Consider the following 14,289-nt stretch of genomic DNA (forward strand, 5'->3'; position numbering starts at 1 on the left):
CCGTGATGTAACCAGACTTTCAATTTAACTCTTGAAACCGTGCTGCACTTTGCATGCATTTAGAACTGTTGCATTCTCAAGCAATTGAGGCCTCATACAGTCACTCATAACCCATTCGTACAATGTCCCCATGCCAGTCTGGCTGCTGGGTGTACATGCCGAAAGGTAATGGAATGCAAAATACTTGAAGAAAAAGGCGAAATACAAGTCTATGCACAATCGCCCACCGCCCGAACTGCTGTTGTGTGCTTCTCTCTGCGAGACATGTACACGAGCCTCACACTTTTCTTTCTCGTCGCCCTTCCACTTCTCCGAACACGAATGGACCGCGCTTACTACGCTGACAACACTGCCGGCACGGCTCCCAGGTAGCTCGCTCGACCCTCACAGTTGGTTCTTTATTCTATGGCCCTAATTTTGCGCAATTCTGGTAACGGATTAAGTCATTAGCGCTTGTCTTATTCGTTGCGTTGAAGTTGTTCCAGGCCACACTGTTTCTCAGCCTCGTTTGACTTGCCGCCGAAACGGCAGATGGCTGATCATTGGCAATGCATGACACTGCCGGTGGAAAGAAAGCGCACTGCTATAGATTTGGAAATGAATGGCTTCTAACAGATGAGGTGATCGTCGCAAGCGTGCTTACATTGCATAGCAACAGTGACGGCAGCAGTGCTAGCGCAGCAGGGCAGGCTGCCTCGACATTGTCCCCACGGGAGGCCCTGTAGATGATTCAGACCTTCAGGGGCTTGTTTTCGCGAGGGACCTTCAGCCACGTGGATCACATGGCTGCCTTAAAGAAGGATGTCTGCAAGCTTTGTGTAAAGCAAGCAAGGCTGACAGACATGGTTTTCTCGTGCAAGCCAGTGGGAAGTACGTGGCGAGATGTTTGTGGCAATCTCGCTCTAGCATTTTTTTCTGGATTTCTCAAGCCGAGATGCTGCAGTGGCAGCCTTCTCGCATTTTTTAAAAGGTGCCTTTTGGGGCCACCAATGCGATGCTTTGGCAGAGATATGTCACTTGCCGCCCCTGACCCTTCTTTGCAGTTGTTACAGCAGTGTCATTCTTTAATGCCGACAGCCGTAACTTGTTAACATGGGATCAAAGTGTGTACAAAGCAGAGTCAAACAGTTTAATGAGTCAACACGATCGGAAGGCGAATGGAGAAGTTGGAGGGGAGGAAAACTGGCCTCCCTGCCATTAGTTTTCTCGGCACAGCTATGCCATTCCCCATTTTGATATTTTTTTTTCATGCAACTCTGTTATAACAATTTCTTTGTGCCACTTGAATGTTGTTATAAGTGGGTTTGAGTGTACTGCAATTTCCCAGTCAACAGCTACCAGTTAAAGGAGGAAGTCCTTTCACACTTTCAATTCCACAAATTGGTTAAGAAGCACCATGGAAGAGGGCTATGTAAAATTTTAACCATATTGTCGATACACAGCATGCCAAGAATGATTCTCGCTCATGAGGCGCATTACGCGAACTTACAAGCACAGCCTCGCTTGTCTAGAGATCCTGCAACAGCTCCTGGACACCGAGGACAAGTGTAGAACTGGCTTGAAATTACAGATCTTTCAAGGGAAAGCATTATCCATAAAGTGGCGCAGTTAAATATATTCACGTTTTTCAGAAAGAAAATGCCAGTAACATCCAATACGAATCAAAACCTTAGATCTTCGTGTGTCTGCCTTCTACCACCATCAAAACACTGCTCCAGGAAGAAATCCAACCTGTAACCTCAATTTACAGCCACATAAGCAGACCAAACAGCCAAACGTAAAAAGAGGCACGGACCTGCAGGGTGTGCTCAATGGCGTTGGGGAAGTTCTTGAGCGTACAGATGGGGATAGACTTCTCGGGTGGGTCCTGGGAGGATGAGTACGACTCTGTCAGGTGAGGGATCACCACCTGCACGTTGCCCTTGGTGCCCAGTGTGCCAGACTCCAGCAGGGGCTTGCGGTAGTAGACGCACCGCCGGTCCATGTAGATGCCTGCACAGTGTGCGCTCCACCATGTATGGCTGACTACGAAGCACCGAACATGCATGACCAGTACACACACCTCCGTGTGTGCACGTACACACAGATCGACGAGAAGGCCTGACAGGTAGGCTTGCAAATATGCTCCAGATGCTCCATTATCCGGCCGACCTCTCTACATTTCCAATCATTAAAATACTTCTTCCTTCTGTGAATGCTAGCGACCTCAAGCTCTTGCCACAGCTTTGGTCATTCTTGCCACCTGGGGATCTTTAATGTGCACTTAAATCGGAGTACACGAGTGATTTTGCATTTTGGCCCCCACCAGATGTGGCCGCTGTGGCCAGGACTTGATCCCGCAACCTCGTATTACCGTATTTACTCGCATAATGAACCCATTCTTTTCCTGAAAGGTATGTGCAAAGTTGGCATGAGTGTTGATTAAGAGGGGTAAAATTTTGAGCGTTTTTTTTCCTGCAGCCACCAAATATGAACCATCGAATGCAACAGCAAATTTGTAGACCACTACACGAAGTAAGGATAGTAGTTTTATAGGCCATATAAGCTTGCAAACATTCGCTTCCACGCAGACTGAGTGGCAAGAACTCAGCAGGCACAAAGTTATGAGCCGCCATCGACTCAGCTCCCGGTGAAGATCGCTTTGACGATAGGGCGTGCTGCAGTCGTGCAATGCGCAGTTGCTGCTGGAGTAAAACACCGCGCCCACCAGCACTATGCGCGTGATGGAAGACTCCATGTTTCCTTCCCGCTTTCCTCCCTTGTATGCGGGAGATTGAGCCACGATCGCTGCCACCGTGCTATACGCAGTTGCTGCCAGATTGCAATGCCGTCTTTACTTTTACCACAGCCACACTGCCTCGCCACTGCAACTATTCAGCGCCGCTTCGTCAGGTGTTCGACTGAAATTATGGTTACCATGATGGCAGTTACTCCATTGACTCAATTATGGCAAGCAGGAATACAGTGAAACTTCATTGAAGTATAGCTGGCCAGAGCTTGGAAAAAGTATGTACTAAATGGTAGTACTGTTTAACCGAAATAGCATAAGATTGCCCACTTACCTGTCAAAAACGGAGCCTCAAGAGAATGCGATGAAAGGGCAAAAACATGCAGTACTTAAGACTAAACCCTACGAGAGCAATCTTGTGCGCGATGGCGACGAGTGACGAAAGAGGTTGTCGGTTGAACAAGTCGCTTGGTCTTGTCGCTCGATTGCTCGGTTCTGGAAATCTAGAATTTGTCGCCCAGCGCCCGGAAGTGCCACGAGCGACTAGCCAATAGCGCGAAGCTGGAACTGGATGTACATTACTTAAGCGCTACCGATTTTTGTATGTGCAAGGATAAGAACCTACTGCAAAACCTTCAGAAATACTTTATGCTGCTTTTTACAGTAAAACACATTAACCGAAGTGAATAAGGCCAGTTACAGCGCATATTTGGTGCCCTCATACAGGCAACACCGGGGAGACAGTCACTCGAAGTCATCACGCGTATGGGGCACAACTTTTAGGTGACGAGGGCATGCAACAGCCATTTACATCGCGTCACTTGTCGCTGTCGAGCGCGAGATCGCTTGTATGGGGTTTATACTTTATTCACTTCGCATGACAAAGGTCTAGTTTATTTTTGTTTGATGCTGTGGCGGCCTAGCAGCGACGATAGTGGCCTCTAACGTACTGAAGCTACGAGTCAACTTTTCAGCCAGCCCCCTCTTCTTGGCAAACATTCGCATGGCAGATTCCTCGTTGGCGTTGCACATTCTCTCTGCACAGGTTCGGTAGTGCTGCAGAAGTCGCGAGGCGCCTTTTTAATTGTAGGGTGCTGATCTCGTGACTGCATTCACGAGGCCGACGTCACGCGCAGCTTCTGCCACTGTCGGGCCCGAATCACCCGTGCTGTCGCTTTTCTTGTCCGCATGAAAGGCAGCATGAGAGGTATGAGAGGCAACGATGGCGACAAGTCTAACCTCGTTGCCAACATCTTTCCATGGCTGCAGCAGCGCTGCTGAGCAAATTCTTCGCATTCCAAATGCCACGCACAGTAGTCAGCTGTCGTGTACCAGCACTGACTTCTTCATGCCACGTTCGATAGCATGAACGATGTCCAATCTTATATGCAGAACACCCGGTTTTTTTTTTTTTAACCAAGCTTCGGCACGATGAGAGTCCCTGCTTGCACGACAGCGAAATGATGATGTAGCTTCATACACAAACGCACAGGGTGCTTTGAGGCTGTTCTAATCTCTGAGGCTTGTTCTGACTGGCTGCCCGATGGGGACAATGCACCGCTGTGATTGCACGACGAAATGTGGAAACGCTGTGTTAACCGCTACATATAATAAACTGGCACGGTTGATCTGCATACAATATGCATTATGTTCAATGACCACTGAGTTGGGGTTTTGACTTTACTACTTTTAAAACGAAACTGCTCTGTAAGCGAGTATGGTTTAACGAGGTTTTACTGTACGTTAATCTTTAAATTCTGGGGTTATACGTGCCGAAAACCTGAACCACAATTTCCTGTCTAAATAAGGGACTAACAGGATTTATTTTGACACCTGGACCCTTAAATGGAGAGCACACCAGCGTTTTGCACTTTGCCACCAGTGAAATGTAGCTGCCGCAGCAGAGATTGAGCCTGCATCCTTGAGCTAAGAAGCACACAATGACACAGCCACTGAGCTACCACGGTGGTGTTCCAAAGCACGGGCTAGGGCGGATGCAGAAAGAACAGACAACCGCCAGCAAATGCAATGGAGTGACATATGCTCTACCCACCACTTCCAGTGCCAGTCCATGGAGGGAGGAAAAGCACTTCTACTAAAGTGGGCTTTCACTGACAATTCACGCAAAACTGTCTGCCTGCAAATGCCGCCACGAAGTTTCCTTGTAGTAATGGAATAAGAATGGCCTCTGTACGACCAACAATAGAAGATTGCGTTGAGGCACGGTATGGCACACTATTGAACTGAAACCCTCACTGGTATTCAAGACAACAGAACTTTACCATTTCTTTAGCAACCAGAGAAAAAAAGCATGTGATTCCACAGATATTCCATTGAAAAACATTTTTCAGGCCTTCATACAACAAGCTGAAGCCAGTGCAGACATACTACACCTGAACCTTATAACGAACCTGGAAATAAAAATTATTCGAATGGATAGAATAATCTAGTTACAGGAAAATGAGACATCCACTGAGTCATAGCAATTGCTACAAAGGAAACCCATGATTCGACTCTACCAACCTTTACTCCGAGTAGAGAAATTCCACTTCGCCCTGCCATCTCCTAGCCGCCTAGTTAGCTCAGATGGTAGAGCGGCTGCCCCAGAAAGGCAGTGGTACCGGGTTCGAGCCCCGGACCAGGACAACTTTTTCTTCAACTGCGAGGCTTTTCTTTCGAGGAACCCATATGGGGGGTTTGGGTGGAAGCCTCATTTTCTTTTAATTACTTCCCTCCACCTTGCGAGCTTCTGTACAACTATTATGTCAGAATGAACTATTTGTATTCGTAACTAAAAATATCTACTGCTACGCACAGAGCATATTGCAGTCAAATTTCGATTGTTGCCCGGAAGCCTGTGCGGTAACTTTTGCCAGGGACGGCGGGATCGTGCAGCACCATGGCAGCAACCATCCCGCCCGCTTCAATCTGAATTCGCTGTTGCAACTTGCTCTGTGCCATAACAGCAAAAAATAAATAGTAAAATCAGTCATCGCTTCGTTTCATCTTAAGCTGAGGTGAAAGTATGAGTGTTGTTTTGCCATTCTTGTTGCAATGAATTGTTTGCTTTGATGTTATGTCTCGGATGCCACTAGGAGCCATAAAAGCATTGAATTTCACTCACCAGGTGGTGCTATGCCGCCAGAAATGACAGCACATTAAACTTAACTTTAATACAGCTTGGTTAAAGAGCCTCGTGGTATGTTTGAGATTTTTTTTACCTGTATACGAATTTACTAATTCGGACAACAATGAAAGATAGCTTAAACTTCTTTTTGCGACTTGATGTCCCTGTGGTAACTCCACGCTGCAACGTGACAGGGTGTGCCTGTCGTGTAGCTTGTTGCTGTCGCTTGATTATCATGTGGTTGCTAATTTAGAGTTAAATTTTTTTTATATTCGATTCGATGTTCAGCTTTCTTCCCCCATTCAATTCAACTTTTGATCTGAAATCTAGTATTCAGTATACACACAGCCCTATAAAAACAGTGATTGGATTCAACCAACATCATGTCACTAAGAGCGCAACGTGCCCGAAATAATGTGCTCTCAGTTCAGTGCACAGTCGAACCCACTTACAACAATATTTAAGTGGCACGAAAATTCCATTGTTATAACCGGGTTGCATGAAAAAAAAAAAAAAAAAAAAAAAAAAAAAAAAAAAAAAATTAGAATGGGGATGGCGTATCTGTTCCGAAAGATACTATAATGGTGGAGAGGCCAGTTCTTCCCACCACCTTCTTCCATCTGGATTGTGATTGTGTTGTCTCTGAAAAGATCTGAAATTTCAAACCGACCGCTGTTTTCCCTTCTCGCACTGCCGCGCTCCAAGCTGGCGGATGACGTACACGTTCTAGTGCTCCTATGTACACATCACTACGAGAATTATTCAAGGCAACATCTGTTATTTGTGTAACATGTTGCTAGAATAGACAAATTAAAGCTTAGGAATGTCTGCATGTTTTTGTTTTACTTCACACTGCAGCAGTACAGATGTAGTTCCGCTTTGCTTGTTGCCACGTAGTGCAGTCACGCGTGCAGACACTGAAACTGTCATTTTCTACAGTGTTCCATCGCGGGATCATGCTCTGTGATCCGCTTGTGTCTGCCTCTGTCTTTGTGTAGCACCGACTCATACCGATAGTCAGGCATCCTCGTGCACAGCGCGCAAAATCATGCGCTGTGCGAAACGAGACAATCGCAACTGCTCGCGCGCAACGCTGTCAGCGGAAGTGCACCACACTGCAAAAAAGCGACGGGGAGAGGGGGGGGCCTGACGTTTGCGTCACGCGATCCTCGAGGTCTGGTATGGGAGAACGCAGGGAAGGACTTTTGCTTGCGAAGGCTAGACTGGGCAAGTGGAGAGAGCATCCGTGCTTGCGGTGAAGCTCGCCTCCTGAAATCATGGGTTCGTGGCACTCAAATATTTCTATCTCGAGTATTAGCGAGCTGATTTGAACAATTTTTTGCGGCAGAATGCTCCCTTGAGGACACATAACTTCCAGCGCATAGCCAACGTTTGCTATGTGGCCTGGTGAGGGGCTTTAAGGTTTCCGTGACCAGTTTCTTGCTCCCTCATTTTGCCTCAACGATATCATTATTGCTTTGTCATTTCTATGCACAGCTGAGCTAGCTTCCAACTCCAACTCATCTATAAGAACACAGGGTCATATGACAGAAACCATGCCTCAAAGAACAAGGCCTATGCAGTGCCCAGACTTCCTTAACTGCACTTATGCTTCTAAAGGGTAATGGGCAACACTCACGTGTGTCCACATTGTCCAGCGCATTGGCCACCCCATCCAAGGCCTCGAAGAAGTCGTCCGTGTAAACATTCTCGGTGTCCACCCCTACCCTGTTTTCGTGAGCAACAATTTTGACGTTGGGGTTCATCTTCTTCACAGCTTCCGCAGCTGTGCCCGCCTTCATGCGCTGCAGACCAAAAAAATCGGAAAGGCAAGGTCAGGAAGCCTGAAGCTGCAATGAAGACCCATTTGTGTGTAATATAAAATTGTGAGGGGAAATTCTGAAGACTCAATTTTCGAGGGGTGTGCAAATATTCACAACTTTTGAAAAACAAATTGACAGTCTACGCTCGTTACAATGGAACCACGCTCAACTGCTTTCAGATATAACGAACTATTTCACCCTTAGTTTGTTTACCTATTTTATTATTGCAACGAAGTTTGCTTTTAACGGACCGCACTACAATGGACTAAATTAGCCGCAATTTTTGTCAAAATAGGGCGTATAAAACAGACTTTTGCTGTGTCGACACAAGCTGGCAACTGACTTGTGAGGGAGGGAGGGAAGCGGGGTGAAAGTGCAGTCTTTCACGCGCGAGGCACAGGGGTAGGCGAGAGAAAGAGGGGGTTCTACAAGGGTGGCTGCTGTTAACGGCGCGGGTGCCATATCTTGAAAGCGATCTGCAATGTGAACAAAGTGTGACCAGCGCCAGTAGCTTCGCATGTGCTGTGCTTTCGATGTTTAGTTTGCGCTGAAGCGAGAGACAGCACAAAGGTCAATTCGCTCGCTGCTGCTGCTGCGCTTATCTTGTTTAATTTGCAATTGCAATCGATGCTTTGCCTTTTGGACGAAACTGCGACTTTTTTGTTTACTTTGGATGTTCTTCACTCACCCTTTGCGATAAAGTTGTTAGACATTGCAATGAAAGCTTCGAAAGTGAGGCGTCTCTGATATTATGAGCTTTGGATAAAATGGAGGTTTTCTTGTCGGATTATTAGGGTCTGATGTAACGAGTTGACTACAGTCACTATTCGTAAATGCAAATATTTTTCAAATGCCTCTAAAATACTTAGAAGTGTCAACTGCACCCAATAAAGCATAATAATGAAGCAAAAGTATGGTAAATTTTCTCCCCCACATAAAACAACTTGTATAGTGGAGCATGTTACGTCACTTGGGTAGCCATACTTTACAGGCTATTCACGCTTACTGAAGAGTCCTGTGCATGTGAAGAAACTAGTTTGCTCCTAATGCTGGATTCGTGCATCTAATATATTAAACAATGCTTCATCATGCACTATGTAATGACAGAAACTTGCTAACTTCAAGAATACTAGGATGTGAATATCAGTTTACATGAATTGTGATAACGGCTCGGCTTTTCATTATTAGGAAACTATTTCATATTTGATTGGATTTGCTTCTGGCATTATTCTATTCGCATTTGATTCTGTCTCAAAAATAACTATTCGCACAACTCTACATTCTCCCATGTCACTGTAAAATATCCACAAGCCTATCGCTTGTTCGCATCTGATGAGTAAAAAGCAGAAAAGCTGTGACTACACTTCATGCAAAGTCACAAGCTGGAAATGCCAGGCCAACACTGCAAGCTGCATTACCTACACCCACGAGCAACAGTACAGACCTTAGGCTCGCTGAAAGAAGCAGAATTTATTTGTAATTCAGATGTATAAACTAAAATCTAAAAGTGCACTGGAAATCTTGCACGGTCAAGTTTCGACTGAAGCTCTCCATTTCTAATTGCATTGATTGGCAAAAAAGAAAGTCTGCTTTGTTGCGGAATCCCTAGTACATATACTATTGCTCAAGGGAATTCATGAGCCTCAGAATTCGAGTGTCCTAAGCACAGCAAATGCATTTATGTTCCAAAGCCATTTGAGAAAAATGCAGACGCAAACAGATCTGCACTCTTGCTGTGAACGCGCCATGCAATGGGTTTATTTGCCCACCTACCTCAGAGGCGCATGCCCCACGAAAAAAAAGGAGCAAGGCCTCATGCCCAGGGGGTTGACTTGAAACAGTGTCCCCCAGAAATACTTGGGAGCATAACAAAAATGCACATCTGCTTTTGCCACTGATCAAACTGCCAGGCATGATTTAACAATATCTAAATCTTTGCAAAGGTGGAGATCCAACTTTTAGGATCCCATAAGATGGTAAACATGCTCACTTTGATAACGCATGTAAAAGATAGTGTGAACAGAGCTTGCGTTCTTGTCGCAAAGGCTGCTATGGCTTTCACAGTGGTATAATTGTTTTATGGGTTGGTCTGAGAAAAATCTTGCAAGCTTGTGATCCATTTTCAACACAACATACAAGTGGGTGCAGTAGAAAGATGTGCAGGTCGTTCTGTGAAATTGTTTTTACAATCTTGCGCCGGTGTGCTTGCTACAGTAAATGTAAATTCAGCACATGGTGCAACACTCTGCACTCAGGCTGGTTTGAGGGGAGACCCTGCTCTCTGGAGCCGAAAATTGGCCCAAATATTTTTATGTGTCCCATTGGTCCAGATTAGTGTAGAGCATTCATTCTTGCTTCATGGGATCCTTGTTATCCTTGATTGATTTAGCCTCTGCTATAAGCATCATAAAGAGGATGTGGAATGTTTTGCCTCGTTTTCTTGAGGCAGCATTTCTGGCGGTGAGACAGTTTTGGAGTGCGGATCTCCGATTCTACTTATCCTATCACATTAATTATTTGTCAGAAAGTAGACAAATAAGGATTGCAGTGGGCATATAATATAGACAAATATGGCAGAAATATTCAAAAAAAGAATTTGTTCTGGGTGTTATACGAGTGCACACTTTTAAAGTTTGACAATCTGTAACTTTGGTTCCAATGAGTAAAGCATTCGTTCTCGTACCACAGCATACTCCCGATTACTTAAGACCATTTTTATATGTCGAAGTATATTACACCTTATATAGTTTAGCGAATAGCCCACCTCCAAGCATGTTATGAATTTAATACATATCCAGAAATATATTTAGTATGCAAGAAAACAATGTTTAACTTGAATTAGCCAACGAAAATACATAAACGCAGCAAGTTTCATCAAGATCAACAGCAGTGTCCCCTTAGCTTTTCAATTGCTAAAATACAATGGCACACCAGCCTGCTATCGTAATTAGGAAGCACCAAGTGGCCTGGTTCTTGCCTTCAGTTCAATAAAGCCTGAAATGAGTTGGGACATAAGAGGAAAGATATTATGGAGCCAGCAGGCAGAAACAACCAGAGACAAGGCACTCACGCCGACATCCCACGGACGAAACAGGAACTGCCGGTTGAGGTTTGACCGCTCAATGACATCCATGTCCGTGATGTAGATGCAACCGTCCTCAACTCCCAAGCCCATCATGGCAAAATTCTTGAGCAGCTCGCAGCCGATGGCTCCAGCACCCACCTGCACCGGTTAAACCCATTGGCTCACGGTGCCCACAGTTGTGAACGCAAAATTCGTTTTGCAATTTCTGTGCAGTAGTGGCAAGGAAAAAGCCCAAGGAAACTGAGCTGTAGGTTAGGTTTAGTTTAGGTTAGGTTAGTTCCCGAGTTCACTTGAGGCTGCAGAGTGTTGCTATAAACATGCCTACTTCACTAAAGGCACAACTGCGTTCGACGTGCTGCGTTCCGTCAGCAATGGCACCTTTGAATCTTTTCACGAAAGAATCCGAGGGCTGTGAATGCGAAAACATTAATGTCCAATTGAACACCGCTGAGTAGTCTGGTGTTGTAACTCCTTCTGGGCACGATTTGGCCTTACTGAGGTGCAGTTAAAATGCAGGCAAGTTTTTGCCAACAAGCAACGTTCTGATAACACAGGCTGCTGAGAGTGAGACACTGCATCGTGACAACGCCCTTTCCCTCGCTCTGCTCTGTCGAGGCCCGAGCCAGCAAGCATGAGCCGGCGTCACAGCCGATGGGAAGTTGGGTGCTGTTTCGCTGCCACAGATGCTACGGGCTTTTCTGCTCAATGGGCAATTTGACTCTCTCGCATCAAAAGAATGCGTTGTTATTCACTGTACACTAAGCCAAATTCAATCACTTAGACTACGAGGACTCGCTAGAAAATGCAGAAAAGTTTTCTTGCAATTTTAACTTTCTTTCAATATAGACTGCAAGTGCATGTTAAAATATCTTAGGCTTCCTTCAGAAGGAGTACTGTTTTCTAAGCCAGGATCTAGCTGGGCCTAAGGCTTAGTTTCAGTGATCTGATAGCATATCTAGCAGTTTATGACAAAAGCTGCGCTTGGCAACCATAACACTGCACTGACAATGCTGTTTAATAAAAGGGGTAAAAGTTGCAGTACAGCTGAATTGATACAACCTAGGCTTAGCAGCAGTCCGCACACAACTTCGGCTTTCAATGAATAGGCTATGCTAATGAAATGTGGTGAACAGAGCCCGAGTAATGTGACCATCCTAATGCAATTCTATTCCTTTTCCATTTGTCAGTGGTCCGAGCTGTGTCTCCCACGTTACCACCACAACTGGCCACCCAAGAGCAGTAGGCGATAATGAAACAATTGCGCGGTATATGCTATACCGGCTAAGTTTAAAAATGTTCCCGTTATCAAAGGAAAAAAGAAGCTGACAAACAGCATCGAGAAATGCCGTCCTCACCAGGAAGTACTTCTGGGATCCCAGCTTCTTTTGGACATCAGCACCGAGAACACAAGCCTGAGCACCATACCGAGTGTTTGCCTGCACAGAAACGTGCCATTTTCATCACAAGACGGCTCCCAAAAAATGATTTAAAGAAGGAAGGGCATGAATTAAAGACTAAAACACCCACCAGTGAAGTGGCGCTTTCCTCGGAAACTGTCCCCGACTGTGGCAGACACTCCAGTGCATCAAAGTAGAACCACTGCTGTATCGGGTTGAACTTGCCACTGCATGCCTGTGGGAACCAAGAGAAGTGTTGAACGTGTTAGTGCATTTCTAATTGTGCACTACTTATGCAGCTTTCGCAGCGTTACCTGTTAAGTATGAAACATTACAGAAGCACTTATACTACAACCAGCCACTTCTGGCGGACAGCTCTCACCTTCATGATCTCCTGCGCAGCGATGCCTCCAATGACTGCCTGCATGGGGCAGAGGGAGCCAGCCGAAACATGGGCCAGAGTGGACAGCAGCTTCTCGTCGAGACTCTCCAGGGGTTTGGCCAATGAGGCATTTTTTTCTTTCACAAATGCCACCAGCTCGGCTGCATCCTCCTGAAACAGGTGAACCATCAAGTGACCCTGCTTACAACCGAGCGGTGCCAGGCTTGCCAACATTTGAGCAAACCACACTTGCCAGCACTTATGCTTGAAACATGAAATTAACAGCCAGGAAGCCCTAGAAAACAACACTTTCGCAATAATGCAGCTCCTGAGTGGACCCATGTCAATGACAGTCTCCTCTTTCAGGAATACTTCACTTTTGTGCTACATGATGCCTAGTGGGGCAGTCTAATTGGAGCAATAGCTACCTGCATGTTGGGGTTCAATTCAAGAAATGTGCACCGAAAGCGGCATCCCTGCAAGCTAGACTACAGAGTTCCTTGAACTGATAATACAGCTTCTAGAGTGTTCATGTGCCGACATGCAGATCCTTTTGCAACATGCTTGCACATGTGAGCTTTATCTGCTCAGTTTTGGGCAGTCTAGCACCAGAGCCTTAGTAAAGGTGAGCAGGGAGAGAAAAAATTGTGCAGATCCCATGCACTGTAGGAGAGGTATTTGCTTGATGCATTCTTGTGCACCACATTTCACAACCTGAGAGGGTTGAGCATTGTAATTGCCTCACATGGCACATCGCATCGTTATTTGAATAATGGGACTGTTCGTGCCAAAACCACAATCAGGTTATGAGGCATGCCATAATGGCGGACCGCGGATTAATTTTGACACCATGGTGTTCTTTAATGTGTCCCCAAATTTAAGTGCATGAGTGCTTTTTATTTCGCCTCCGTTGAAATGCAGCTGCCATGGTCAGGATCAAATCCGCGACCTCGAGTAACGACATAGCCGCAAAGCTACCGCAGGGGCACAGAAGTGTTGATTTGATGTGCGACCGCTTCCATAGTGTCGCCTGGACCCTGTGGTGCGCTTTATTGCTGCTCTGCTTCTGCATGCCGAGCATAAGTTGTCCACTTGACATACTGGCATGGCGTTTATTTTTCACAAACAACAGAAACGAACCGTACCGTGAGTTGAACTGAAATTTATCTCGTTTCCCTGCAACCGCTGTCGTGTATAGTAGCATTTCCTCACCTTCTCAGATCGCATTTTCCCTATCGCAGCTGATAGCCAGAGAAACCAAGCTACGCTTTGTATGTGCTGCTGCCAGTTCAGACCATGCACGTAACCGCTTATGTAACTTATGTAATTGTCTGCAGGTACAAACCCATCAAGGGTGAGCTTCCCGCAACGGCATGCCACCTGACACCACGGCCAGCTAGGCTTAACCAGCACGCCTCGCGTCGGCGACCAAATTGTGGTTTAGTGCCAAGTCAGTCAAACACGTAGTGGCTGTACGGCCCATGGAAAGTGGAGAAACCAGCTTGATAACAAAGTGAAGGCCCAGGCAACACTCGAATGGTGACAACTTGGTCCGAGGTCGCTATGTCTTCAACACTGTGCATAAAACTATCAGTCTGAGAAATAAGACGAGACACTGCACTGCATCTGAAATTTCGTTCTGCGTCGTTTCTGAACAAATTTTTATTACTTTATCTGCTTCATGCGAAGATTGCGGGCACTTGGACATTCACCTTTCAACGTTAATAAATTTAAACAGATGCCAAAC

The 14,289-nt window shown here is 45.8% G+C and overlaps 1 protein-coding gene and 1 non-coding gene across 4 annotated transcripts in view; one reads left to right on the forward strand and one right to left on the reverse strand.

The window, feature by feature from the left end:
* Positions 1–14,289, reverse strand: part of Uba1 (ubiquitin-like activating enzyme 1) — a 60,235-nt gene that overhangs the window by 25,470 nt on the left and 20,476 nt on the right. For all 3 annotated transcript variants that reach the window (XM_050170850.3, XM_050170849.3, XM_050170851.3), the window contains exons 10-15: positions 12,543–12,713; positions 12,291–12,395; positions 12,119–12,199; positions 10,749–10,901; positions 7,495–7,660; positions 1,796–1,992 (exon numbers count right to left, since the gene is read on the reverse strand). In XM_050170850.3, the coding sequence (XP_050026807.3) occupies positions 1,796–1,992; positions 7,495–7,660; positions 10,749–10,901; positions 12,119–12,199; positions 12,291–12,395; positions 12,543–12,713 (873 nt within the window). The remainder of the gene's footprint in view (positions 1–1,795; positions 1,993–7,494; positions 7,661–10,748; positions 10,902–12,118; positions 12,200–12,290; positions 12,396–12,542; positions 12,714–14,289) is intronic.
* Positions 5,300–5,374, forward strand: TRNAS-AGA (transfer RNA serine (anticodon AGA)). Its single transcript has one exon. It is a non-coding gene; the product is annotated as a tRNA-Ser (tRNA).

The sequence above is a fragment of the Dermacentor andersoni genome, chromosome 6 (assembly GCF_023375885.2).
Source record: "Dermacentor andersoni chromosome 6, qqDerAnde1_hic_scaffold, whole genome shotgun sequence".
NCBI lineage: Eukaryota > Metazoa > Arthropoda > Arachnida > Ixodida > Ixodidae > Dermacentor > Dermacentor andersoni.